At 52.5% G+C, this 24,471-nt stretch overlaps 1 protein-coding gene across 1 annotated transcript; it reads left to right on the top strand.

The window, feature by feature from the left end:
- Positions 1 to 1,152: 1,152 nt before the first annotated feature.
- On the top strand, positions 1,153 to 23,434 carry CSF2RB (colony stimulating factor 2 receptor beta common subunit). Its single transcript, XM_006914478.2, has 14 exons — positions 1,153 to 1,189; positions 8,058 to 8,299; positions 9,259 to 9,382; positions 11,891 to 12,081; positions 15,195 to 15,346; positions 15,432 to 15,600; positions 16,129 to 16,264; positions 16,430 to 16,584; positions 17,749 to 17,888; positions 18,877 to 19,036; positions 20,106 to 20,196; positions 20,366 to 20,423; positions 21,225 to 21,325; positions 21,975 to 23,434. Exons 1-14 carry the CDS (start codon positions 1,164 to 1,166, stop codon positions 23,077 to 23,079), a joined length of 2,850 nt encoding a protein of 949 aa, XP_006914540.1. The 5' UTR covers positions 1,153 to 1,163; the 3' UTR covers positions 23,080 to 23,434.
- The last annotated feature ends 1,037 nt before the right edge of the window (positions 23,435 to 24,471 follow it).

Raw genomic sequence — 24,471 nt, 5'->3', positions numbered from 1 at the left:
GCAGGAGGAAGGCCAGGAGTCCAGCGGCTCTATTACAGGTTCCTGGCCCTCCTCACCCCTTGTCCCCTTCCCTGCTACTGTCCCCTCTTTCCTGGGAGGTGTCCTCTTCACTTATTCTGTCTCTGCTCAGGAGAAAAGGCACTGCTTTTACCCTCTGCCTCAGACTCCAAAGTGGCTCGCTGTGGCACCGTTCCTGAGCCTGACTTTATTTAAAATTTCATATTTTGTTCATCGTGGATTTTTTTGGTATTGATTTTTATTTTTTACACCATCGCATTAAAATTTTATTTATCTTGATTACTGAGAGTTTGATACCCCCTTAAATTTTGTACCCAATGGGGTGCCTCATTCAGTTTGCCTTACCCCCAGCCCTGCTGTGTGCAGGAGTTTCTCATTCATTCATTCATCCATTCATTCCACACACAGTCACTAAGGGCCTCCTCTGTACCATGGCATGTGCTGGGTGCCAAGGAGAGAAATATGAGCCACACAGAAGACAGTGTTGGGGACTGATGGCCACGAACACTGAGGACTATGGGATGGTGTGGGGAGGTGCAAGACAAAAGGGTACCGGGGGAATCCAGATGACACCAGCTAAGCCTTGGGGGTTGCTGCGGCCACGTCTGAGCCAAGGTCTGGCCGCGTGGCATCTCATCGGGTTTCCTCAACGGCCCTTCGAGCTTTTAGATCCCTCTAAGTAGCAGGCAGGGGTCCCGAGACCTGGCGAAGTCACATGCAGGTCATTTGCACATGGTCATACGCTGAGCGATAGTGGAGTTGGGAGTCCAGCCCAGGTCCGTGAGGTTCGGGGCTCTCGTCCACTCTGATCGTTGCAGCCACCATTCCCCTGTGGCATCGGGAGGGCCGCATGGAGAAGCTTTGCACTGAGCTGGCAGAGGAGGCGTAGGAGTTTACGGGGAGGCAAAGTCGGGGTAGAAGTATTTCTGGTAGAAGGAATAGAATTTGCAAAATCACCAAAACTTTGAAAAAAAGTCGCTATCTCGGTGTCCACAATTCTAAGAAGCTAAGCAATCTTATGAAGAAGAATCTTGCACAGAAACAGGCCTGAGTGTTGCTTCCTCTTTCTGCTTCTCCATTTCCTAGCAGCGTCAGTGCAAATAGGAAGCGTGAGCCGCTCACTGCTGCCTGGAGGCTCCAGGAGAATGTCGGTCTGTCCCACCACTAAGAGGTACGGCCTGGCTTTGGGCAGCAAGTCGACAGGCGGGGATGTAGCAAGGGAATGTGGGGAGACTGAGCCAGAAGGAATGGGGGAGCCTTGAGTGGGCGGGTGTGTCTGGGGCTGGGGGAGGTTAGGACTTACTTCTGGAGAGGATCTGAGCCCAGACTGGCAGCTGGTGGGCGAGGAGTCAGCCAGAGGCGCCGACACCCTTGGGTGCTGGAGGGGAGGGTGAGCCTCACTGGTGGGATTCAGTTGTCCTGGAAACAGGGAGGACACCCAGGGAGGTGAAGAGCTCGGGTCTGGGAGTCACACCCCTGTGTATCATCCAACTTTGTTTTGTTTACTACGGTGTCACCACGGTGTTGGTGGCAGTGAGAACGTCCTCTCCCTGCCCTGGGCTTCTGCGTCCTCATCTTTGGGATAAGAAAAGCACCGATAGTCCCTGCCAGCCTGCTTTAGGAAGAGAGAGAGTGTGGGCGTATGTCCCCGGGAACGCTCCGATGCAGAGAGCCTGGGAGGTGGAGGGCGAAACCTGGAGTCTTGCTGAGGCGTGGGAAGCTCACTTGGAAGATGAGAAGGGCCCAGTCCCTTGCCCACAGACATATTTTTCTCCCTCAAAGAATGTTTTTACTATCAGACTCAGCCCTGAACCATTGTCACTTAGCTCGGTTTGGACCCACGTGTGTGTGTTCTGTCCCCAACGGTGTTGGCTGGGTGGGTGGGCATCTAGGGGTGTCTGCATGTATGTGTTTATATGTACAGGTATGTGCAGACGTACTTATTTGCCCTGTGGATGAGAGGGCAGGTGTTTCTATGGGTCTGCATTGGGGTACAAGCCTGTAGGGACTGCCAGACAGCCTCCAGGGACAGGCTGCCTATGTGCAAGTTTTAGTCTTCAAAGGCTCTGTTACACTTTTACATAACCAGATTCTAATTTTTATTTACCTATCATCTTTCCTCTTTTCTAATAGCTTTATAATGAGTAAAACCTTTTCCAGTAGCTTTAGGTCACTTTATTTTATTCATTAGTTTTACTTACGTTGTGCTTCTTCCATCAGTAAAACAAGATAGTTTGTGAGTTAATGAACATATTTGATATTAAACAAGTAAGTGCATGAATATCAGCTCTATGGAAAATTAGAATAATCCAGTTATGCAGCATAGAAGACAAGGTCCCAATCACCTCCATCCACTAGTCCCATAGCCTACCCTCTTCACTACATGCATCCTTCCAAAACATTTTCTCAACATGCTGCAAGTAGATAGCTTTTCTATGTCCAAAAACGGGATTATTACATAAACATTGTTCTATGACTTAGTTTTTCACCTAATGTTATATTTCAGCAACTTTCCACAATAATACATATAGAGTCAACTCATTTATTAACCCTAGCAAATGTGTGGCATTTGTTAGTATGGGCACACCACAATTTACCCAATCCCGTACTGATAAACACTTAAGTTGTTTCCAATTCTTTCACTCCTATAAAAATCCTGCAACCCAGATTCCTAGAAGCAGAATTGCTGGACAAGAAATTGTGTGTTTAAAAATTTAATAGATATTGTCAAAGCATCCTCCAAACAGCAAAATTAACAGACACTTCCGCAGTCATGCATAAAAAGGCAAGTTTCTCATTAAGGAAAGGACCAATTTTTAAACTGTATCCAACGTAATGGATGAAAATTTTCTGGTTCTTGTTTAGATTTTTCTTTTTCCCGATTATGGGTGAAATTGTGCATCTTCCATATGTTTATTGGCTATTCGAGTTCCTTTCATGATGTACACAGAAATATCTTTTGTCCACTTTCTGATTGACTCTTTGTCTTTTACGTATTCACTTTCAGAGTGATTCATTCATTATGTGCATTGACAATTTATTCAAGTATGTTCAAATACTACTTTCCAGACTATCATTTGTCTCTTTTCTATCATGTTTAATCTTCCATATGTTTATTGGCTGTTCGAGTTCCTTTCATGATGTACACAGAAATATCTTTTGTCCACTTTCTGATTGACTCTTTGTCTTTTACGTATTCACTTTCAGAGTGATTCATTCATTATGTGCATTGACAATTTATTCAAGTATGTTCAAATACAACTTTCCAGACTATCATCTGTCTCTTTTCTATCATGTTTAAAATACCTTGTTTCATATGTAAAAAAAAAAAAAAAAGTGTTACTTGCTTCTAAGTCAGATCTGTCATTATTTTTTACCTTATGCTTTCTGGATTTAGTGTCTTGTTCAACCCCTAAGATTCCAGATATATTTGTGATGCTTTTATAATTTTAGTTTTGACTTTTAGATTTTTAATCTGTCTGGAATTTGGAAGGGTCGGTAATATGTAAAATAATAATCCAACTTAAAAAAAATTATTAGCTAATTGTCCCAATATCGTTAATTATAAGTATGCAGCCCATCCTCGCCTCAGTGATTTGAAATGCCATTATTCCTTCACAATTTCCTACTCAGTTATTTTCCTCACTGTTTTCTGTTCCACCTGTCTATTGTTATATTCCTCATTATATTTATAGCTAACAGAGCAAGTCTCTCATCTGCGGTTTGTTATAGTTTAGAATCAGTTTGTCAGGCCCATTAAAAATCCTTTCAGAACTTTTTTGGAGTTTTGATTTAGATCATATTGAATTTAGAGATCATTTGACAATAGTGGGCAGCTTCTGTTTGTGCCTCTGATGGGAAGGACACTAACATTTCTCCTTTGACTCTGATATTGCCAGAGGTTTCTAGTAGATACCAGAAATGCCAACCTTCCCTTCAGCTCCTCATTTGCAGAGGTTTGACGGTTTATTGAATCAGGAATGGCTCTGGTACTATTGAATATTTAGGAGCATCTGTCTAGATAAACATCCTTTGCCTCCTTTCATCTGTTAATCTGTTTCTTTCAATCATGAATAGATGTCTTAATGGCTCTGTGCATTTCTGAAATAACCCCTCCATGGCCATGATGCATTCTTCCTTTAAAAGCCTTTGTCAGAGTGTCTTCTGAAACTGTTTTTGTCTGGAGTGAATTTGTATTTTCCTTTTTTTTTTTTTTCCTTTTCATTTCCTGTTTTAGTCCTACCGCTAAATTTCTCGACGAGTTTGGGGATTTAGGTGTGTACGTTTAGTCCGAGCGAGAAGGCGTTTGGTTTTTCTCTTCTTTTCTCCCTCTCCTTCCTTCGCCTTTACCTCTTTCTGTCATCCTCTAGCCCCATGCATCCCTTGCTCTTAGTAATTTTTAACCCTTACGTTTTTTGCGCATGTATGTAACTTCCATTTTCCATCAGCAGTTTGTTTAATTAACATGTATACACTCCTCCAAACGAGACAAGGTCTTTAGCAAGCTTTCACTTCTCTGCCGTCCGCCCCTAACCTCACAGCCAAGTCCCAACATTCAAATCGCCTGAGCTTTACTTCAATATTGGTATCACGTATTATTTTCACTCTCTACAGTAACAATTCTTTACTTAGCTGGAAATGTATTGGTTTATTTTCTCACCACGGAGTCTAGTGTCACATGCTTTCTTCTTTTCTTTCTTAAACTTTTTCTTTCTGAAATACATCATAGAGTAATTTTTTTCAGACAAGGTCTGAAAACCTGCCTTTGTCCTTACATTTTCAAAATGTTGTGTTTTTTCGCCCTTGCTTCCAAGTAAGCTTGACTTTTTATGATTCTAGGCTTAAACATATATTCTTTCAGTATTTTCTAGACATCGCGGTTTATTTAGAGTTCGGGGTCACTAACTTTTTGAGAAAATTTTGCCAACCTGGCCCTTGCTGCATTGAAAATAGCCCGTTTCTTTCTTTCCTCCAAAAGCTTCAAGGGTTACCCTTTTATTCTTGGGTGACTGGAAGTTCGTCAGCATGTGACTGAGTGGCACTGTTAAAAATTAATCCTGCTCTTCGCTTAGTGGACTGTTGTCTCCTTTAAAGCCTTGCGACATCTTCTTCTATTTCTAATTGTATCTGTTCGGTTACATATGGAAAATCCTCAAATAACTGTGGCTTAACAATATAGAAGTTATTGTTCCCGCACATAAAAGATGTCCAGAATTAGGCAGTCTCAGGCTGGTATTGTTGCCCCACAGTGACGAAAGGGATCCAGGTTTCTCTCCTTTCTGTTTCACGTGATTTCCATCTGCAAGGTAAATGTATGGCCCAAAATAGCTGCTGGAGCTCCAGCCATCATTTCCATGTTGCAGGCTGAAAGGAGGAGAAAAGGTAGGAGGGCAAAAATGGACCTTTCTCACCTGAGCCAGTTCCCTTTAAGCAGCTTGTTTTAGAAATCACACCCAACATTTCCACTCATGTCTCCTTGGACAACATTTAGTCACATGACCACACCGAGTGATAGGAGGCTGTAGGAAATAGTCTTTTATTCTGTGCAGCAAAAAAGTCCAGCTAAAATCTGAGCTTCTGTTATCAAGGAGGAAGGGAACAGCTCGTTGGCTGACACTGTGCCACAGCTGCCCTCAATTCTTTCTGTCCTCTGCTTCTAGATGTTGGAATTTCTGGATTTCTTTTCCAGGTCTTAACTTTTCTCTAAGACTTTCCATCTACTTGCCCGTTTGCTGTGTTTTCAATACGTACCTTTGTAACATGATTATAGTATTCACTCTGTAATTTGTCCCATTACTGAGGTGTTTTGTTTGTTTGTTTGTTCGTTTGTTTTTTACGTTATGGATCTCATACCATCACACACCAAGATCTCCATTTATTTGTTTTTGTTGCATAGCAGTCTGTTCTTTTAAATGGCTATGATTTCTCAAACCTTCCAGGGTGCTAATTAAGATGTTTTAAAGTTTTGTTTTATTTTGCTGTATTTATGCACATCTGTAGAAGTGTCTGTTGGGTCAGTATGCATCAGAATACACATGTACGATGACGAGGAAATACAACCACTGTTGGCATCGTGGCTAAGAGCACAAACTCTAGTGTCTGCCTGCTGTAGTCTATAGTCCCAGCCTGTCCCTTACCAGCTGTGTGATTGTGGACCCTCTGTGTTTCTTCATCTACAAGGTGAGGATTCTAATAGGTGTAACCTACACATTTGGTATATTAATACTTGTAAAGCCCTTTGAATAATGCCTGGCTGACTGTCAGCATTTTATTATAATTGTTAGCCACTAATATGAATTTTCTACGTATAAGCGAATTTTTATACTTATATTCTTTGATGACAATTTGTTTTAACCATTAATAATTTGTTCTCCATAATTTTGCTGCAAACGTTTTTTTGTTTTTGTTTTTGTTTTTTGCACTTTGTCCTTTGCTTTACAGTCTGGTTATTTTTATAAAATATAGAAGATTTTGCTTTTATATACTTATATCTGTCAGACTGTGTCTCTCTAATTTCTTCTACTGCTTTTAAACTTAAATAGGTATTAAGGGTATTCAATTCTATGGTTTGCAAGCTTAATGTGATTTGAATTCTTACATTTAAATTTTAAATGAACCTGATATTTGGGGAATGGTGTGAGAAAGGGATTTAGGCTGGTATGTTTTGTTGTTGTTCAATTATCTTAAAACTTGTTATTATTCAATTACTTTATGTTGGTTCATGATTCCTCTTTCATCATATAGCACATTCTTGGGTAAAATAGAGTTTGTTTGGTCAGTATGTCCACTGATCTATCGTGTGTGTGTGTGTGTGTGTGTGTGTGTGTGTGTGTGTGTGTGAGACAGCGACACATTGCTTTTTTGTCAGATCTCTCTAATAAATTTTGCTAATGGGTAGAGACTCCTTATCTTTAAATATCTCATTAACTTCTCACATATATTTTTTTCTTTTGAGTTCTTGCAAAAGCCATCTTAGATTTTGATTGGAATCGTGTTACATCTATAACTTATTTTGAGATGGATCGCTCTCTTCACATGTGTAGTATTTCTACCTGCGATAAGACCTCAGTAGAAGCTCTGCATTTTTGCGTTCGTCCCAGTAGGCAGGCAAAGCCCAAAGCCATGCCAGCCCATGCGGAGTCACCCTTGCCCACCCCAGGGCACTGCCCTGTCCCCAGGAGCTAAATGGACAAACACTCTCCTCTCGCTCCAAACAAACCTGCAGTTATCGGCCTAAGCTCTCTATAAGCATCACTGCATTTGGTTCTCCTCCTGACAGTCATGTGAGGTATATGTACTCGCACCTGCTGCACAGATGCATAGAGCAAGGTTTGGGGAGCGTGGGTGAGTCGGCCCAGGCCACCGGCAAGGGTGGGGCAGAGCCCGTGTTGAAGGTCAGGTCAGCTGAGTCCAGAGCCATGCTTCTCCCAGCAAGACAGCCGCAGGGTGTGTGTGCGTGTGTGTGTGCGTGCGCGCGCGCGTGCGTGCACATGCATGCATACATGCGCATGCTTGCACACACAGCTTGAGTGGTTTCGGACTATCTTACAGGGAGAAAACAAGCCTCAGGCTGTGTTCTACTCTTCTGGGTACTTCCCAGGGACTGACTGACTAAATGAAAAAGAAAATCCCCGGCCTTCTGCTGAGAAAAGGGAACTGGCGTTCAGACAGCGGTGTGGGAGGAATGCTGGTAAATCGGGCCGAGGTGGGGAGAGCACCAGGCCCTGAGTGTGAGTGAGTGTGTGTGTGATCACGCTCAGGGGAGGGCCCTGTGCCCCCAACACGCAGTGACTCCCCAAGGCAGAGGTCGGGCGGCAGCCCGCAGGGAGCTCAGGGCACATCAGACATCTGGCCCTCCTGGAAGTTTCCCCACCACGAGGGCCCTGCACGGAAGCCATTAGTGCATCTGTCATGGTCACGCCAGAGGACACTGAGGCCAAGGTGAAGGGACTGTCCAGGGTGCCAGGCTGAGGCAGCAGTGGGGGCCAGAGCGTGTGCATCAGGGAGGAGGCGACGGCCAGATGACCTCTCCTCCACAGGCCTGGCGATGGCAGAGTCCTGGAGGGCGGATGTGCAGTAGCGGATGACCTGGGTCTGGCCCGGCCCCCAGCCGGGGAGGAAGATTCCAGGCCAGTGAGCACCTGGACCCTGCCCGGACCTGGACCCACCCGTGCCAGCCCCTCCTCATTCAGCGCTGACCCGCAGATGCTGCTGACCCGGCGGCTGCTCCCCATCGCCCTGCTGGTTCTGTGCTGGGGGTCCAGCTTGGCGGGAGCCCAAGGTGAACCCGAGTGCTCCCTCTGCTTTCCCGCCTCCGCCCCCCAGTCTTTCTCCTCACTGGGCCCCTTGGGTGAGGCTGTCCCTCACGCATGCCCAAGGAAGCTGCCAGACCCCCGCAGCTCTGGACTTCTCTCCCTTCTGGTCCCCCATTTCTTCTCTCTCCTGACTTTCCCTGGCGCCCCACCCCCGCCCTGCATTCCCTCCTCCCGCGCTCCTGCTCGTTCTTCTCAGGCCTCCTATAAATTCCATCTCTACTTGTGTGTCTTTTCTGCCCGCATTTCTCAGCGTGGCATTCGAGGCCTCTGACCCCCAGGCCGGCCCAGCCGGCCTTTTCTCTGCACTTCCTTCTCCTCCAGACACTCTGCTCCTCCGACAGTGGCCTTGACCAGTTCCCACCTCGCTGGGGCCCTCAGCCTGAAGGTCTCTCCCCGCTTCGAGTTCAATAACCCCTCCTGCTTCATCCCCAACAATCTCCTCATTCCCGGAGGCCCGGCTGGGATGCTCCTGAGGCCGGCCTATGAATCCCGCTTCCAAGGGCTCCCAGAGAGCTTGACTTCTCTGATAGCCGTGGGAACCACATTCCCTTTCCAACCATCGGGCCTGGCAGCTGACCACAGACCAGGGCAGGGGGCCCCAGAGCAGGGCAGAGCAGGGCTGCCTCTTAGGGTTGGGTTTGTTCCAGGAGCAGGGCATGGCAGGGGCTCAGGAAATATGCTGTGAATCAACTAGAATAGTATGTGTCTATCCAGACAGGGGGGTCCGGAGCCAGCGCCCTCACACCCTCAGAGTCCCCAGCCCGCCCAGGATCCCCGGGGACCTCTGTCTGGCAGCCAGGAGACTCTAAAGGATTCTGGGAAACCCCTCCCCAGTGCTGGGCACCCAGGAAGGGCTGGGAGGGGTGGCGACGATGAACACCCAGAGGGGAGAGGTGTGACCCCCTTTCTGCCTCTCTCGGATCAGAGACCATCCCAATGAAGACCCTGCGCTGCCATAATGACTATACCAGTCGCATCATCTGCAGGTGGGCAGACACCCAGGATGCCCAGCGGCTCATCAACGTGACCCTCTACCGCAGGCTGAATGAGTGAGTGACACTGGGGCCCAGGGGCCAGAGGGCGGGGAGGGCACTACTATGTGGGGCTGTGCTGGGTGGGGGGGCTGAACAGAGGACAGAAGGTGGGGGGCCCTGCCCAGGAGCTCCTGCTCCATCAGGCGGCCTGTCAGGCCCAGGGGCTGGCGTGTGGCGTGCGATGCCGGGGTTTCCGGGAAGGGCAGCTCTGTTAAAGTTGTTGGAGCGGATGGTGAGAATCTTCTCTTATTTCATCACAATTTAACAAAATTGCACCACACAAGTCCGTCTTAGCTCATTCTCACCGCGAGGCGGGCAGAGCGGGACAGGATGCCCAGTTCACAGATGAGGAAACCAAGGCCGTGGAGCTGAGGCCCCTCCCCTGGCCGCTCCGTGGCCAGCGTCCGTCCGCGGCAGGGCTGAGCTCTGCGTCTCCCTCAGGCCCTGCCATCTCCAGAGTGAGGGGTTTGTCCTTTCCTCTTGCACGGACATTTGGGCCAGTGCCTCACACCATGCTGGGGTTTGGTGAGCGTCTAAGTCACAGTAATAGAAATAATTAAACAGCTGACATTACAGAGTTTGGGGAGCCTCAGAGGCCGCCCTGGGGAGGAGCCGGCCGTCACTCACTGCGTGGCCGTTCAGCTCTCTCCTGCAATCCCGGGAGCCTCCATCTTCCCTTCGCCACCCTCCTCGCTGCCACCGCCACCTACCCACCTTGGCTGTGCCCTGCTTCCACCCACACTGAGACACCAGACACCCCGAAGAGAAGCCCGCAGCCCCCTCTATGCTCTCACTGTCTGCCCACAAGTCTGCAGCCTCCCTGGATCGTCCTGCCATGATTTCCTGTTCCAGTCCTGTCCGAGGCCACGGCCAGGGTCTCTGCTGGTCTGGCTGCTCAAGGCATTGCTGCCACCACAGTTCCCACTCTGCCCTGTGTCATCGATGGGCCACGCCTCGGGATCATTCCCAATCTTGAGCCAATGTGCCTGAGCCCCACTTACAGAAGCCAAGAAGATCTGCAGCTCCAGGGTGCCCCCACGTCCCCCAGCCAGGGCCCTTCATCTGCTTCCCTTTGTCCGCTTCCCTCTCAAGAGTTGTCCAGACCCCACTGTACCCGGTGCCTTACCAATTATTCTCTCCTGAGCCCACTCTCCCAGGATTCTGCTGCCCCCATCAGGCCGCCCAAACCACTCTGCCGACGTCGGCAAAGCCCTCGCTGGTGCGGAGTCTAAGGGTCAGTCTCAGCCTTCTCCCTCCTGACCCACAGGCTCGCCTGACTCAGACTGACCACGGCATCCTCCGGAAACACCTCCCTCTCCTGACTTCCGGCCACCACACTCACCCCTTCTCATTGCGTGTCCCTGGCCCACCTTCCTCTGTCTCCTTGTCCGCTCTCTTCTTTTGTCTTGAAGTCGAAGGGCGAGATGCCCCAGAGCTCAGTCCTTGGACCTTCACTCTTTGATGCCCTGGGATTCCCACTAAGCTCCAGTCCAATAGGTGCATTTGTTTCTCCACCTCGCCCTTTGGAAAACAGGCGTCTCCAGCCCTAAATATCCCAGACCAGACTCCGGCTCCACCCCCAGGAGACGCCCCTGCTCCCATCTTGCCATCTCACTTCGCTAATGGGGGTTCCTAGTGGCTAAAGCCAAACGGCTGGATGGTTTTACTGTCCTGTCTTCATCTCTTTACCACTTTTCCTTCCCCATCAGAGTATCGAATCCATCGGCAAATGCCGTTAACTTTATCTTCAGAGAGAACACGCATCTGGCCAGTGCTAACCCCACCACCCTGGTTCAAACCGCTTCCTATCACTTGGAACATTCCAGAAGCAGAATGGGTCCTTCTGCTTCTAATAGTGCCATCGCTCCTCAGCCCAATCCATCAGCAACTCTGCAGCCAAAGGAACGCTTGCAAAGCCTGTGTCAGAATACATTTACTCCTTTGCACATAACTCTTAAATGTCCCCCCATTCGTGGTGAAATCCAGGTTCCTTAAATTCCTGTTAAGTGTTGCCCTCCTGTCCACCTCTCTCAATTAGCCTCCCGGAACTGCCACCCTCACAAACTCTACAGTGTTCAAACGCCATCGTGCAGCCCTGCAAACCTGAGCCTGCCCAGGGCCTTTGCGCTTGCTCTTACACTTACCCCAAATCCCCTTTCCCCATGTCCTGCTTGGCTCCTCCCCCACTTCCTTCAAGTTTCTGCTAAACTTTCACCTCTTCCAGGCCTTCCCTGTCTCCCCTAGTCCCAATCGCATGGCCCCGCCCCCGTCCTTCTGGCCTCTTCCTCCGCCTTCCCTGCTGTGCTTATCTCTGTGAAGTTCTCTCTCTCGGACACACAAGCTACTTTACCGAGTTGTTTCCTGTGTGTCTCCCTCCACCAGGATGTCGGCCCCACGGACAGGGATTTGTGTGTGTGTGTTGTTGTTCGCTGCCGGGCCCCCTCGGTCATGGGAACCACTCGGGAATGTTGTGAATGAGTAATTCTTCTTTACTCTGGACAAACCCATGTCCTATCCTGACAGGGGCCTCCCACAGCCGGTGTCCTGTGATCTCAGCGATGACATGCCCTGGTCAGAATGCCCGTCCCTCCACTGTGTGCCCAGAACATGCATCATCAACTACAACCTTTTCGTCATTGCTGATAAAGACTACTTCTCATTCCGACCAGACAGGCCTCTGGACACCCAGCTCACTGTTACTCTGGCCCAGCACGGTGAGGCCTTGGGTCCATGCCCAAGGGTGGGTCTCAGTGTGGAGAGCGGGCCCCAGGGGTGGCCAGAATGCAGGAGGTGGGCCAGGGAGTGAGAGTCTTCAAGGGGTGGAGACACAGGCTTGGGGTTGGTTTGGTCTCTTGAGGAAAGAGGCTAAGGCCTCCTATGATGGAGGCATGGAGCACGTACGACATGAGGAGCCCTGGGCTAAAGGTACCTCCCACCCCCGTCACCCCTGACCCGGCAGCTCGACCACCTGCCGAGCCATTGCCTTTTAGCACTGGAGGCTTGCCTTCCGGAATAACCATTCTTATGATTCACATGAAAACGTATCCATTTATAAAACTCTTTCGTGTTTGTTGTCTCACCCAATGTCTGCAATGACCCATCTTATAGATGAGGCACTTGAGACCCAGGGAGGTTTTGTCACTTTTCCAAGTGCCACCCACCACTGAGCAGAAGTGACAGTGCTGGCTCAGACCTGTCAAGTGCTTCCTGCATGTTAGATGGAGCTCACCGCCTTACGCCCTTGCTGAGTGGCCCCCAGTGTCACACAATGGCCCAAGACAGTCAATGGTCTTGGGTGGGTGTGGAGGATCGTTTTAAATAGTTAGGCTTCATCCGATGTACATTAGACAGAAATATAACCAACACTCCGATCTCATTGATTCGATTTTGTTTGTGCCCAAAATAAAGATAAGGGCGTGTCGTTTTTAAAAGTTAATATTCGCATGGCAAGAGCCCTGCAGACGGCTGTCTTCTAGGAAACACTGCCCAATATTATTGAATAATTACAATAACGTACAGCGTCGTGCACTATTTTTATCTTAATTCGCTGAGAGTGAAACTGAGGCTGAGAGAGGAAGGAACGAGCCCCATGGGACTCAGATGCTGGTGTCCGAGCTTAATGTGTTGGGTCCCAAACCCTGAGTCACCCGGTGTTGCTCCTCATAAGTGTCAGACGGGGGCTCAGCCTTGGCTTCCTCCCTCTTCAATGCAGCAGCACAAAATTGTTGCCTGGAGCGGGGGGAGGGTTAGGCCATGCTGAATTCATTTCAATCAAGTGTGGATGAGAAAGGATTGAGTCCTGGGTGCAGCTCAGAGGAAACCCCAGGTGTTGCTGGTGTGATGACTTACTGAATGCAGGCGAACGCCACGTGCCGAGGGGCAATGGCAAGGGGCCCGTGAGAGGTCAGGACAGGCTACCCAGAGGAAAGAGCTTGGCGGGGACATCTGAGGGGTGGGAGGGAGGAGAGAGCGGGAAGAGCAGAGGAAACAGCATGTACGATGGCTGGGAAACTTGGGAGGGTGAGGCAGGTAGGAATACCTGTGAATAATTGCGTCCCGGGAGCATCAGCTTCAAGAAGGCTGGACTTCAGTAGAAGCAGGGGGCCAGTGAAGGCAGGGGGCCAGTGAAGGCAGGGGGCCAGTGAAGGCAGGGGCCTGGCACAGAGAGGCTTCTGTGCCCTGCAAAAGAGTTTACAGGCAATGGGGAGCCCCTGAAGGGCATGGCACGATGCGATGTGGGTGTGAGGATGCCGGCGGAGGTGGGGGGGTGGGTGGTGTACAGGAAAGATGGCAGGGAATAGGAAGTAGCGGGAGCTCGGAGCCCAGAATGTGAGCTAAGGGATTCATCCCAGGGAGAAATGATGAGGATTCAACTGAGGTATGGCTAGGGGATGGGAAAATGGGCAATACGAAGCAAAGTTAGGATGTACGCGCAGTTCATTCATTAATCTGTTGCTTCACTGAACCCTACATTCACGAAGAAAATGGCAAGCAAGCCTGCCAGGATCCCTGCCCTTGTGAAGCTTGAGGCTACCACCCTCCCTGACCATTTTGGCCATAAATCAGAGAGGCTCTGAGGTGCCGGGGAGAGGACAGATGTGCATCTGATCTGCTCCAGGCTCCCTTATTTGGAGATGTGGGTGTTTCACTTTCTCGATCAGTTCCTCCATCTGTGAAATAAGCGCATGGACTAAAGTCCCTCATTTTGGATGAATAGGTTTTCTGTTTAGGTTCCTAGTTGGGTCAGTTGGTAGCCGCTTCCTAGAGCTCCATGCCGAGAAGGATGCCCACTCCGTGAGGCCTCGGGGGCTAGGAGTGCAATGATTAATCAGTGATGCCCGCTGCAGCTGTGGCTCGGAAGATGGCGTAATGTGTCCATCATCCTGGGCTGAAGATTTTCTGATAGCTCCAGCTCTCACATGCTCTAACTGCCACGTTCCATGTCCAGCGTAGAACACGCACATCTTGCTTGGGCTCTTATTGAATTCTTTGAAAGTCATCTCTGGGCACTCGGGCACAGAAGATTCAGGAAGGCAGGAGCCATGCTGTTCATTAACGAACCCACTTGCCCAGCCCTGTAGTTCCCTACAGAGATATGCTTGCTCTTGGCTGGTGGAATGATTTCATGAAAAGTTGAAGGTTGCCTATATGTATTCAGTCATGTTTTCGTTCACTTTGTCCCCTAAATTCACTGAACCTTTTCAGACCCTGGGGAGAGGGAAGGGGACCATGACCCAAACCCTGCCACTCTACAAGCTCCTTGACAACTAGGGCAGGCAGATGAGTAAACACGTAGAACCCCGGGTAAGGACCATATGACGGGCTGTGGTGGGACAGGAAAAGGACTCTGCCGAGGGGAGGGGATCCAAGAAGGTTCTAGAAGAGGAGACTCTTATGCTGGGCACTGAGAGGTGCAGGACATTGGGCAGATGGACAGGGGAAGGAGGTGGACAGCAGAGAGAGAGTAACATGAGCCACAGGGCCCTCTGCTGGGTCGGTGGAGCCACACGGGCTATATCCTCGGGCAGTGGGGACCTGGGGACAGAGAGGGGTTGCATTTAGAGCTTAATTGCCAGTACCTTGTATCGAGCTTATGTTATATATGCACAGCTATCTGCACAACCTTCATTCATGACCACATTGAACTCCCACAGTTTGTCAGATAAAGGGCCTAAGTTCCATAGACGACCTCTTGTCCAAGGTCACTCGGCTGGTGGGGGCAGGGCTCAGCCTGGAACCCAGGGCTGTCCCCACAAAGGCCATGCAGGCCCGTAACCACCCCCATGGTCATCAAGCCCTCATAGGCCCTTGACTTCTCTCCCTCCAGTGCAGCCCCCCGCACCCAAGGACCTCCACATCGATGATGCTGGGGACCATTTCATGCTTACCTGGAATGTGGCCCTTGAGGGTTTCCAGAGCCAGTGGCTGTCACACCTGGAGTTTGAGGTGGTCTACAGGCGGCTTCAGGACTCCTGGGAGGTACGGACCTCAGCCAGCTCGGCCCCAGGCCCACAAGGAGCCAGCCCAGCCAGCATTCGCTCCAGCAACCCTTCTCTCCCAACAGGAGGCCCCCACCCTCCACTCCACCTCCCCCAAGGCCATCCTGGGGCCAGAGCACCTCATAGCCAGCAGCACCTACGTGGCCCGAGTACGCACCCGGCTGCGCCCGGGCTCAGGGCTCTCGGGACGGCCCAGCCAGTGGAGCCCGGAGGTCCGCTGGGACTCCCAGCCAGGTAATGGAGCCGGCTCGGGGCGATGCTCCTTTGCGCAGAAGGCAAATCAATATGGCCTGGACCAGGAGTCCACACCGCGGGATTCCACCAACCTTCTCCGCCGTGTGTTTAGAGTCATTCGTGGGCCCACTCACCCCACTGTGACTCTGCAGAGGCAGCGGCAGCACCTTGCGCACTCTGTCTGAGCACCGTTTGGCGAGTCATAATGATCACGATCATCACAATGGCCTCGCGAGCCGCTGTGTTTTCACGAGAGCTATACTACGCGCGGGCAAACCTCCATTCTTGTGTCAAATCCCCCAATGCTGCAGTTAGATGCTCTCCCCGTTCACATGGGAGGCACGAAGGCTCACGGAATTCGCTCTCTGACCTGTGGGCACACAGCTGGCAGGTGCAGGCTGAAGTTTACCTGGTCCTTTGGGCCCCAGAACCCATGATCTCCCTGTGATGAGTCTCGTGGTGGGCAGCCACTGAGAGCTAGGGAATGAATGAAGGAGAGAATGAGTGAGGGACTGTCTCGCCTCCCAGGGGACGAAGCTCAGCCCCAGAACCTCCAGTGCTTGTTCGACGGGGGTGCCGTGCTCAGCTGCTCCTGGGAAGTGAGGTCCCGGGTGACCAGTTCGCTCTCCTTCACCCTCTTCTACAAGTCCAGCCCCAATACACAGTGAGTGTCCCTTTCCTCGGTCTCATCCTCTGTCTACTCGCCCCCTCCCAAGTCTTACCCTCCCCCTGCCTCTGGGGCCCCCAGCAGTAGCTGCAGCTGATTGTAAGTTCTTATCCCTCCCGGAGACCCTGCCTCCTCCCACCCTCACCTCTGCGTGGTCCTCAGGGAGAAAGAATGTTCGCCGGTGCTGAGGGAGGCCTGCGGCCCCTACATCCGGCACCGGTGCCAGATTCCGGTGCCCGATCCCGAAAGCCACAGCCAGTACATCGTCTCTGTTCGGCCTAAGGAGGAAGAGAAATTTATAGAGAGCTCAAACAACAGTGAGTTTGCCCCCAGCCTTCTGTGGCACGGGCAGGGGGTGAGGGGTTCGTCTGGGGGACAGCGCTGTTTCATTGTGTAACCCATATAAAGTCCAAGTGGCCCAGTCTTCATGTTTGTCACTTTGAATGAAATGCAGTCCCATGAGCAAAGTGAACAAACATAGTTAGAATCTCTTCTTGAATTTCTCAAGAAGCAGTAATACAACAATGACGGAGGCAATTAGTAAGATTCAGCTGCTCTCCCCCAGGAACATGTCCATAATGCCTTTTCCTCCATTCCTCAATCTCTCTCTCTCTCTCCAACTCTGCAGCTGTGCTGAGGTTCCTGCTGCCAGCCAAGCCTCCCTGGTCCTCCCACAGAACTTTCCCTTTTAGACACTGATAGGATTTTTCTCTTTCAGATTTCCAAAGTCTTCCCCGGTAAATCTTTTCAGCCTTCAAAATAATCGTCTTATGATTTACTCCTTCACCTGGAGGCCAGAGTGTGTGTGAATAAGTTGCAGTTTCTGGCGGGTTAATATCCCTGGTTGCTGTTATGTAGCAGGGGACGCATGTGTAGAACCCCCACATTATTTCTAGTTGACCAAGTTCTTCCACCCCGTCTTTAGTGTGTGTCACAGATAGTGGCCAATTTGTCTTAATCACCTGGGTTTGAATCTACCATTTACTCTCCGGGGATCTGCTGGGTCACGACCTTTGTCGCTACCTCTTACTTGCCTGTCCTTGGCAAGTGACTTAATTGTTCTGGGGCTCAGTTTCTTTATCTGTAAAATGTGACACGTTAATAGTATCTACCTCCTAGGGTTGTTGGTAGAATCGCGTGAACTAATTCATGTAGATTGAGCATGTCCAGCAGTGTATAAAACAGTTGCTACTCTAGAATAGAATCCATTATAGTGATTTTATTTTTAAATGCTAGGAGTAACTCATGCTTTGGGTCACCTCACTACAAAACAAGTGTAAGTCAAAAAAAAAGAAAAGAAAAAAGACAAAAAACAAGTATCATTCAGCATCAACCAAGAACAGGGCTGCTCAGGTCACAATGGATGATATGGGAACCCAAGGACCCAGTGGAGACAGCACCGGTGACTGGCGTGGAACACAGGGATGTTCCATGGGAGGCATGTCAGGGATGATGTCCTCTAACCGTCTTCCTTTCTCCAGTCCAGATGGCTCCCCCGACGCTCAACGTGACCAAGGGCAGAGACAGCTACATCCTACGCTGGGAAGTGAAGAAAATGGCCTTCTCGCACATACAGCACACCTTTGAGGTCCAGTACAAGAAGGACGCAGCCTCGTGGCAGGTGAGGGGGGCCTGTGCCCTGGGGGGGGCTCGGTGGGGAGGGATGTGAGACCATACGCAGGAGGGCACCACCTGCCAGGAGCCTGGCCCCAGCAAGTGACCGGTCAGAGGAAGCCACTGGGACTTCGTGATCACGACTCCATGTGGTCAGCAGGTCACTGTCCCGTCCCTTGGTGAAGAAACTCAGAAAGTTACATAAGATGATGTAACTTAGCCAAAATTAATACGTGACCCTGAATTTCAGAGGGAACATGGATGTCAGGGTAGGGAGGGCTGAGAGACGCTGGATGAAGTGTTTTCAAAAGTCATAAAGGAGACATTTCTTCAGAGGAATTGAATCCGGAATGCAAATGCCCACCCACTAAGGGCAGAGCTGCTCCTGATGAAGCAGGCAGGGCCCCAGGCTGGGGCTCGGTCTCTGGCTCGGCCCTGAGGCAGCCCTCCAGTTCATGTGCAGAACCTGGGGCTCCACAGAGGCCAGACCAGAAACCACGGAGCCAGCCCCAGACCTTCAGGCTGGATATGGGGAAACTGAGGCCAGGACGGGTGGGTCAGTGGTGGAGCTGGGGTTAAGCCCCGGGCTCCTAAACCCCTGCCTCGGAGTCCAGCGTCCAGCCACTTGCACTGTATTCTTGGGTAGGCCATAATTTGGGTTCAGGCTGTCCTCAAGGAGCTGGGCATTTGAGGGATCTCGAGGTGAGGGTGGGACATGGTGACCCTTCAGGGTTTCTGAACCTTGGTGCTGTTGTATGTCAGAGGGGGGCATTGGAAAAGGTGCAGTCCCCGTTCCCCACTGGAGTACTCTGTCTGTGGGCCGAGGCGAGGGTCCTGCGTGGTAGGATTGCACCTGCCTCAGACCTGGGCATGCGGCCTCAGCAAGGAGCTGCCGGGTAGCAGAGACCTGAGGTACCGAGGTGGGAGGAATTTGCAGCTGTGCCCCCAAAGCTGCCTCAGCCTCGGCATGCATTCTGACACACCTGAACCCACAGGAGAGCAAGACAGAACCCCTCCAGAACACCCACAGCATGTCACTGCCACATCTGGAGCCCTCCACCAGGTACCAGGCGAGAGTGAGGGTCAAGCCCTACAGTGGCTACAATGGGATCTGGAGTGAATGGAGTGAGGAGTGCTCCTGGGACACTGAGTGGGGTATGTCTCACCGGCCCCCCACCCACCCCTCCTGCTACAGCCCAGCTGGGAGGAGGACAGGGCGATGCGGACACATAGACATGACCTTCTCGCGCCCAAGCATCCTTCTAGTGACACATGGCATGCAACAGACTGCAGAGAAGGTCTTGAGAGAGCAGAGAGGAGCAGGTCTCATCGTCACTCCTCCCTCACCAGACCTTAGCCCTCTACTAATATGGCCCCTAGTTTCCTTAATCTTTGTGGCAGCCACTACCCAGTGACCACTCAGCCTGAAACTCCCGCTGCTGTGGCAGCGAGCGTCAGGAGCTGTAACCAGAGGTCTGAGATGGGAAGGTTTGGGTCTGATACCTTAATCTTCCCCATTTCCCTGCACTTGCTACTTTCATTTGTCTCTCGCTTTTCACTATGGTGTCCACCAGGAGACACGTACAAGACTGGGGTTAGGAGGTGGCTGCGGAGAGAGGATGGAGGAGGTGTTGGCAGCAAGCACCCCAGTCCCAGGCAGCCTGACGGGGGGAGGAGCCCCAGGGAGATGGCCACAATCAAGCAGGAAGGAGTGCTGGACTGCTGGGCCTGAGAAAAAGACCAGAGAAGTCACTCAGGGGCCCAGTCTCTGAGGAGCTAGAGGTGCCCAACAGGAAGTATGGGGGCCCTTTGAGGCCTTTGTACCTGCTAGTTCCTCCACCAGCATGACTTTGCCCATCTCTGCCTCTCCAATCCTATCTGTTCCTTCAAGCCAAGCTTATCTGCTACTTCCTCCAGGAAGTCCCGCACGGTTTCCGTAAGCCTCAGTCACTGTCCCCCCTGCAAGCACCTTCTGCTGCTGAAAAGGATCTACTCCACTGTGTCCTCCCCAGCTCTCGAACATTGTGTGTGGGGGTGCAGACCATGTCTGGCCCCCTCTCCCCTTCTGCACCCTTAAATGCAGTGAGCTTCTGGAGCACCGTATTAGCAGAGAGCAGGGTCTGGAGGCGCCCTGGCATGGCTCCACCTGCCACCACCTCCTGGGCCTCCAGCCTTTCCCTCCCCAGATGCTAATGCTCCTTTTTCCTTCCTGGCTGCCCGGAAGCTCTGCCCATGTGGGTCCTGGCGGTCATCCTGGTCTTCATCACCCTCGCCTTGCTCCCGGCCCTGCGCTTCTGTGGCATGTATGGCTACAGGTAAGAGGACTCCACGGTGGATGGGGTGGGGCACCCAAAACCCCAGGTGGCCCCAGGAACTTCAGGGCCACTCCCTTCAGTCCCTGCTCTGCTACCTCGCCCTCCCCCTGGGCCTGGATTCCCTGCGCTGAGGCCTCTACTGGCTATCACCTCCCTGCTGTCTTTCCAGGCTGAACCGGAAATGGGAGGAGAAAATCCCCAACCCCAGTAAGAGCCACCTGTTCCAGGTAGGATCTGGCTGGGAGGGCGCCTGGGATGGTAGGGGCTCCTCCGCACCTGTGCTCATGTCTCCATGCCCCCACCTTCTTTACTTTTTGGGGGGCTTTGAATACGGGGCCTACAGGGCCAGGGTGGGGGATGGGGCTGGGAAGCTCTGAGAGTCGAGCTAGCTCCTGCAAGTTCAGCCCTGCAAACCCCTGGGCCCCTTGGTGCATGAGGTGCCCACGTGGAGCAGGAGAGTCGGGTGTGGGAGGCCAGGAGCACAGGGCGGGCTCAGGAAGGGCTTAGTTCTGAGGGTGTTAGGGTGGTGGGAGGCAGAGTAGCTTCCTGAGGACAGGACAGCAGAGCTGACGTTTGAGGTGGTACCAGGTGAGAAAGGTCACTGCAGGCAGAGGCATATGGGCTTGGAGACAGAACCACTTCATGAAGAGAACTGAGCAGGTGGGCAATGGGGCTGCGGGCACGTCTCGGGGGGCCAGGATGACCACAGAGTGAAGGGAGGCCTTGGCCAGGCAGGGCCAGCTCTGCCTGTGGAGGGTCTCAAGGCCGGTGCGGGAGGGCGAGGGGGTAGCATGGAGGCAGCCACACCCCAGATGAGCAGACTCACCGCCACGGGGTCCCTGTCCTCAGACGCTGGGGCGGAGGACCCTGGGGGAAGTCCCAGGCCCCTCTGGCCTCCGCTTCCTGGTGTCACAAGACAGTGTCCAGGCCTGACTGTGCTGAGGTTCCTCCCGTGCCTGGGGGCTCGACGACTTCCTTGTCACCCCAAACCCCCACGCCACAGGCACGAATGTCCTTTCTTCCAGCAGGGGAGTGCTGGGCTCTGGCTCCCAGACAGCACGTCGGTCCTCATCAGCGGAAGCGCCTCAGTCAAGGGACCGGGGGCCAGCGGCTTCCCTGGGCTGGACGGGTGAGCGTCTGGGCCCAGGGTCCCTGGGAGGTGGGGGAGTGGCCCCACAGCGCACATGGGGGGGCCTGGAGGAAGCAGCGTCTGGCCTGTGGCTCAGTGTAGAGAGACCCCTGCAGGTGGGGTTGCCCTAAGGCGGTGATGGGGGCGGTCATCCCGGCTGGACGTGGGGAAGAGCCACCTGACTCCCAGGTGGGCAAGGGCCACGCCTCAGGCTTGAGCAGAGGCGGGAAACAGGAGCGGCTGACCGCTCTGTGCCCTGCTGCCCAGGGAGACCCCACAGTGCCTTGGCCTCATGGGGTGACCGAGGGGCACTCGACCCATCATGGCCAGCACTGGGGCCACCAGCTCACTACTAACCCTCAGGTGAGGGGACTGCGCTCCTGGTTTAAAGGGGTGTAGGAATGACCGAGTGTGCACAGGCTGGGCACGTGGGAAATGGCACAGGGCGGGAGGGGCACGCTGGGCCGAGGAAGACCTCGCACAAGAGCGTGGGGGCCGGAGGGCCAGGTCCGTGGGGAGACAGAAGGCAAGCGTGGTTTCCTGCCCCACTCCAGGCCTGGCAGCGTCCCCTCCCCCGCAGTCCCTGGTACCTCAGCTAAGGTGTCTGCCCAAAGTTGTCCCAACATCCCTGTACCTATTCTCTCCACAGGGTGTGCCCCGTAGTCCGTAGGCACAGCGAGGTGTCACCTCTCACCATAGAAGACCCTAAAGTTGCCAGCGACTCACCTTCTGAGCCTCACATGACTCCAGCAGCCTTGGACCTGCCCACAGAGCCTCCCCGCAGCTCCCAGCTCTGCCTGTCGGCCCCCTTGAGCAGGCCCGAGAGCCAGGTTTTCGGCTTTGACTTCAACGGCCCCTACCTCTCCCTGCCTAACCTCATGGGCCAGGAGCCTCCCCCACAGACGGGCATGAGTCAGAAGCCGCTGCCTCCAGGTTCCCTGGAGTATCTGTGTTTGCCCGCAGGGGAGCAAGTGCAGCTGACCCCACTGTCCCAAGTGAGGAATCCAGGCCAGGCCACGGGTGTGGAGAGGAGGCCCTGCCTGAGTGCTGAGGGGAGCCCCTCCCTGGAGTCAGGGGCAGGCCCCGCCCCTCCTGCTCCTGGGCCGATGGGTGGTCAGGGCCCAGAGGACAGCCCCACAGCTCTGTCCACTGCCTCTAGGGGTCCTGAGGACAGTGTCATGGCCTCTGGTTATGTCACCACTGCAGACCCGGCACTCACTCCACCCAAAGGGACCCCGTCTGCCTCCCAGGTTCCCCCTCTGGGCCTCCCCTCAGACCAGAACCAAAGCCTCAGTCCCGCACTGGCCAGTGGGCTCCCCGTAGCCCCAGGCTCCCTAAAGCCAGAGTATCAGGGTTACGTGGAGCTCCCTCCCACCATGGGCCAGTCCCCTAAGCCCCCTCTGGAAAGTCCTGCCCCGCTTGCAGCTAGCGGCCCTGTCCTGAGCCCAAGAGAGCCCCAGGCAGAGGTCGCCCCAGTCTCCCCGCACCCCGAGGGGCTCCTGGTCCTGCAACAGGTGGGGGATTACTGCTTCCTTCCTGGAGTGGGGTCCGGCCCTCTCTCACCTCAGAGTAAGTCCTCTTCTCCGGGACCCTGCCCCCAGATCAGGGACCTGGACCAGGTGTTCCAGGCCAAGAAGCCCCCCTGCCAGGCCATTCCCCAGGTGCCAGCCATTCAGCTCTTCAAAGCCCTGAAACAGCAGGACTACTTGTCACTGCCCCCCAGGGATGTCGGCCGGCCTGGGGAGGTGTGCTGAGACCCCGTGGACCCCGGGGAGCTGAGTGGAAGGACAAGGTCTGTCTTCCCTCCTGCCCTGTCTTTCTCCCACCAGCCCTGGTCCCTTCCACACTCATTCTACAAAGCCGAGGAGAAGAGACCAGGAAAATGGGTCAACCATCTCTCTTTTCCTCTGACCTTCTGCAAGGTCAAGCTCCTCGCTCTCGCTCTCGCTCTCGCTCTCTCTCTCTCACACACATTCTTAGGTTCTGGAGTCTTAGAGCATCCCATAGATACCCACTCCATTACCTTCATTTTCTATTTTCCCAGGTTTTCCTGTTTTTGCTGTTTTCTTCTTTCTCTTTTCACCGATTTAATATTAGAGTGAGTTTAAGGTCTGAGTTAAGCTTGTTCTGGGATGTCCCGTCTCAGTCAGAGCCTATTCTGACGCTGAGTCCCCTGGCAGGCACGAACTCAGGATGCCAGCCCAGGTGCGGGAGGAGCCGGGCCAGGGGCCTCGGGGGCTTCAGGCTTGGAAGAGCAGCACAGGACTGGACCTGCCTGGTCAGGCCCTGCAGCCCCAGAGGTGGTGGCAAAGTGCCAGTCTTGATTGTCATGCCAAGAAACCTGTGCGGTAAAGGGGTGAGCTCACCGGAAGCCCTGCTGGTCTCACCAAGGTGACTGGGGAGTCTCAGGGGGCTGCAGGACCTGCACCATGGGCAGGCCACCAGTGTGCAGTGCTGGTTCCTGGCTGAAGTGGTCTCCTTCCTACACCCAGACTGGTGGGGCCTGGAAAATTCAGGAGGAGAAGGGTGTCCTGAACCCAAGTCTACTGTGAAAAACTCAGGAAGAATTGCTCAACAACAACAGAAAAAGCAAAATGGCCAAAGGGCGCGCATATTTTAGGGCTGATACTCCAAACCACCCAGCTGTCCATCCTCCTGAAACACCTCACAACTCCAGCTGCTGCCAGCCGGCTGTGTTCGAGGCGCTTTGGTCTGTGTCTGAGCCCAGTAGGGGGTTATGGTTCTTTTAAATACTTGCCTTCCTGATATGAAAAAAAAAAAGGCATTAAATTGTTTTAACTTGCATTATTTGGTAACTTTCAAGTTTGCACATAGTTTCATGTGTTATGGGCATCGGGATGTTTTTACTGGGCCAAGTCCGTTACGGACTTTGTTCTGTTGGAGGTTCACCTTTTTTCTGATGAAGTTTTTAAAACTATTTCTATGTGGTCTTTCATGCATGGTGCCAATTTTATTGTCCTAGTTTGTGGTTTGTCTTGTAATTGCGTGCACGGGGCTTCCGGGTGTACACACTGCGGACCTCTCTGTGTTGGCCTGTAACTCTCCCTGGGGAATGCCTTCGCAGAAACACTTGTTGTGTCAAATTTACACAACTGCATTTGTCCTAATTTATTATTTTCTTCCAG

This window comes from Pteropus alecto, unplaced genomic scaffold, assembly GCF_000325575.1.
Source record: "Pteropus alecto unplaced genomic scaffold, ASM32557v1 scaffold94, whole genome shotgun sequence".
In the NCBI taxonomy this organism is placed as follows: domain Eukaryota; kingdom Metazoa; phylum Chordata; class Mammalia; order Chiroptera; family Pteropodidae; genus Pteropus; species Pteropus alecto.
Note: the sequence above shows the minus strand (reverse complement) of the source record. Positions and strands in the feature narration are given on the sequence as shown.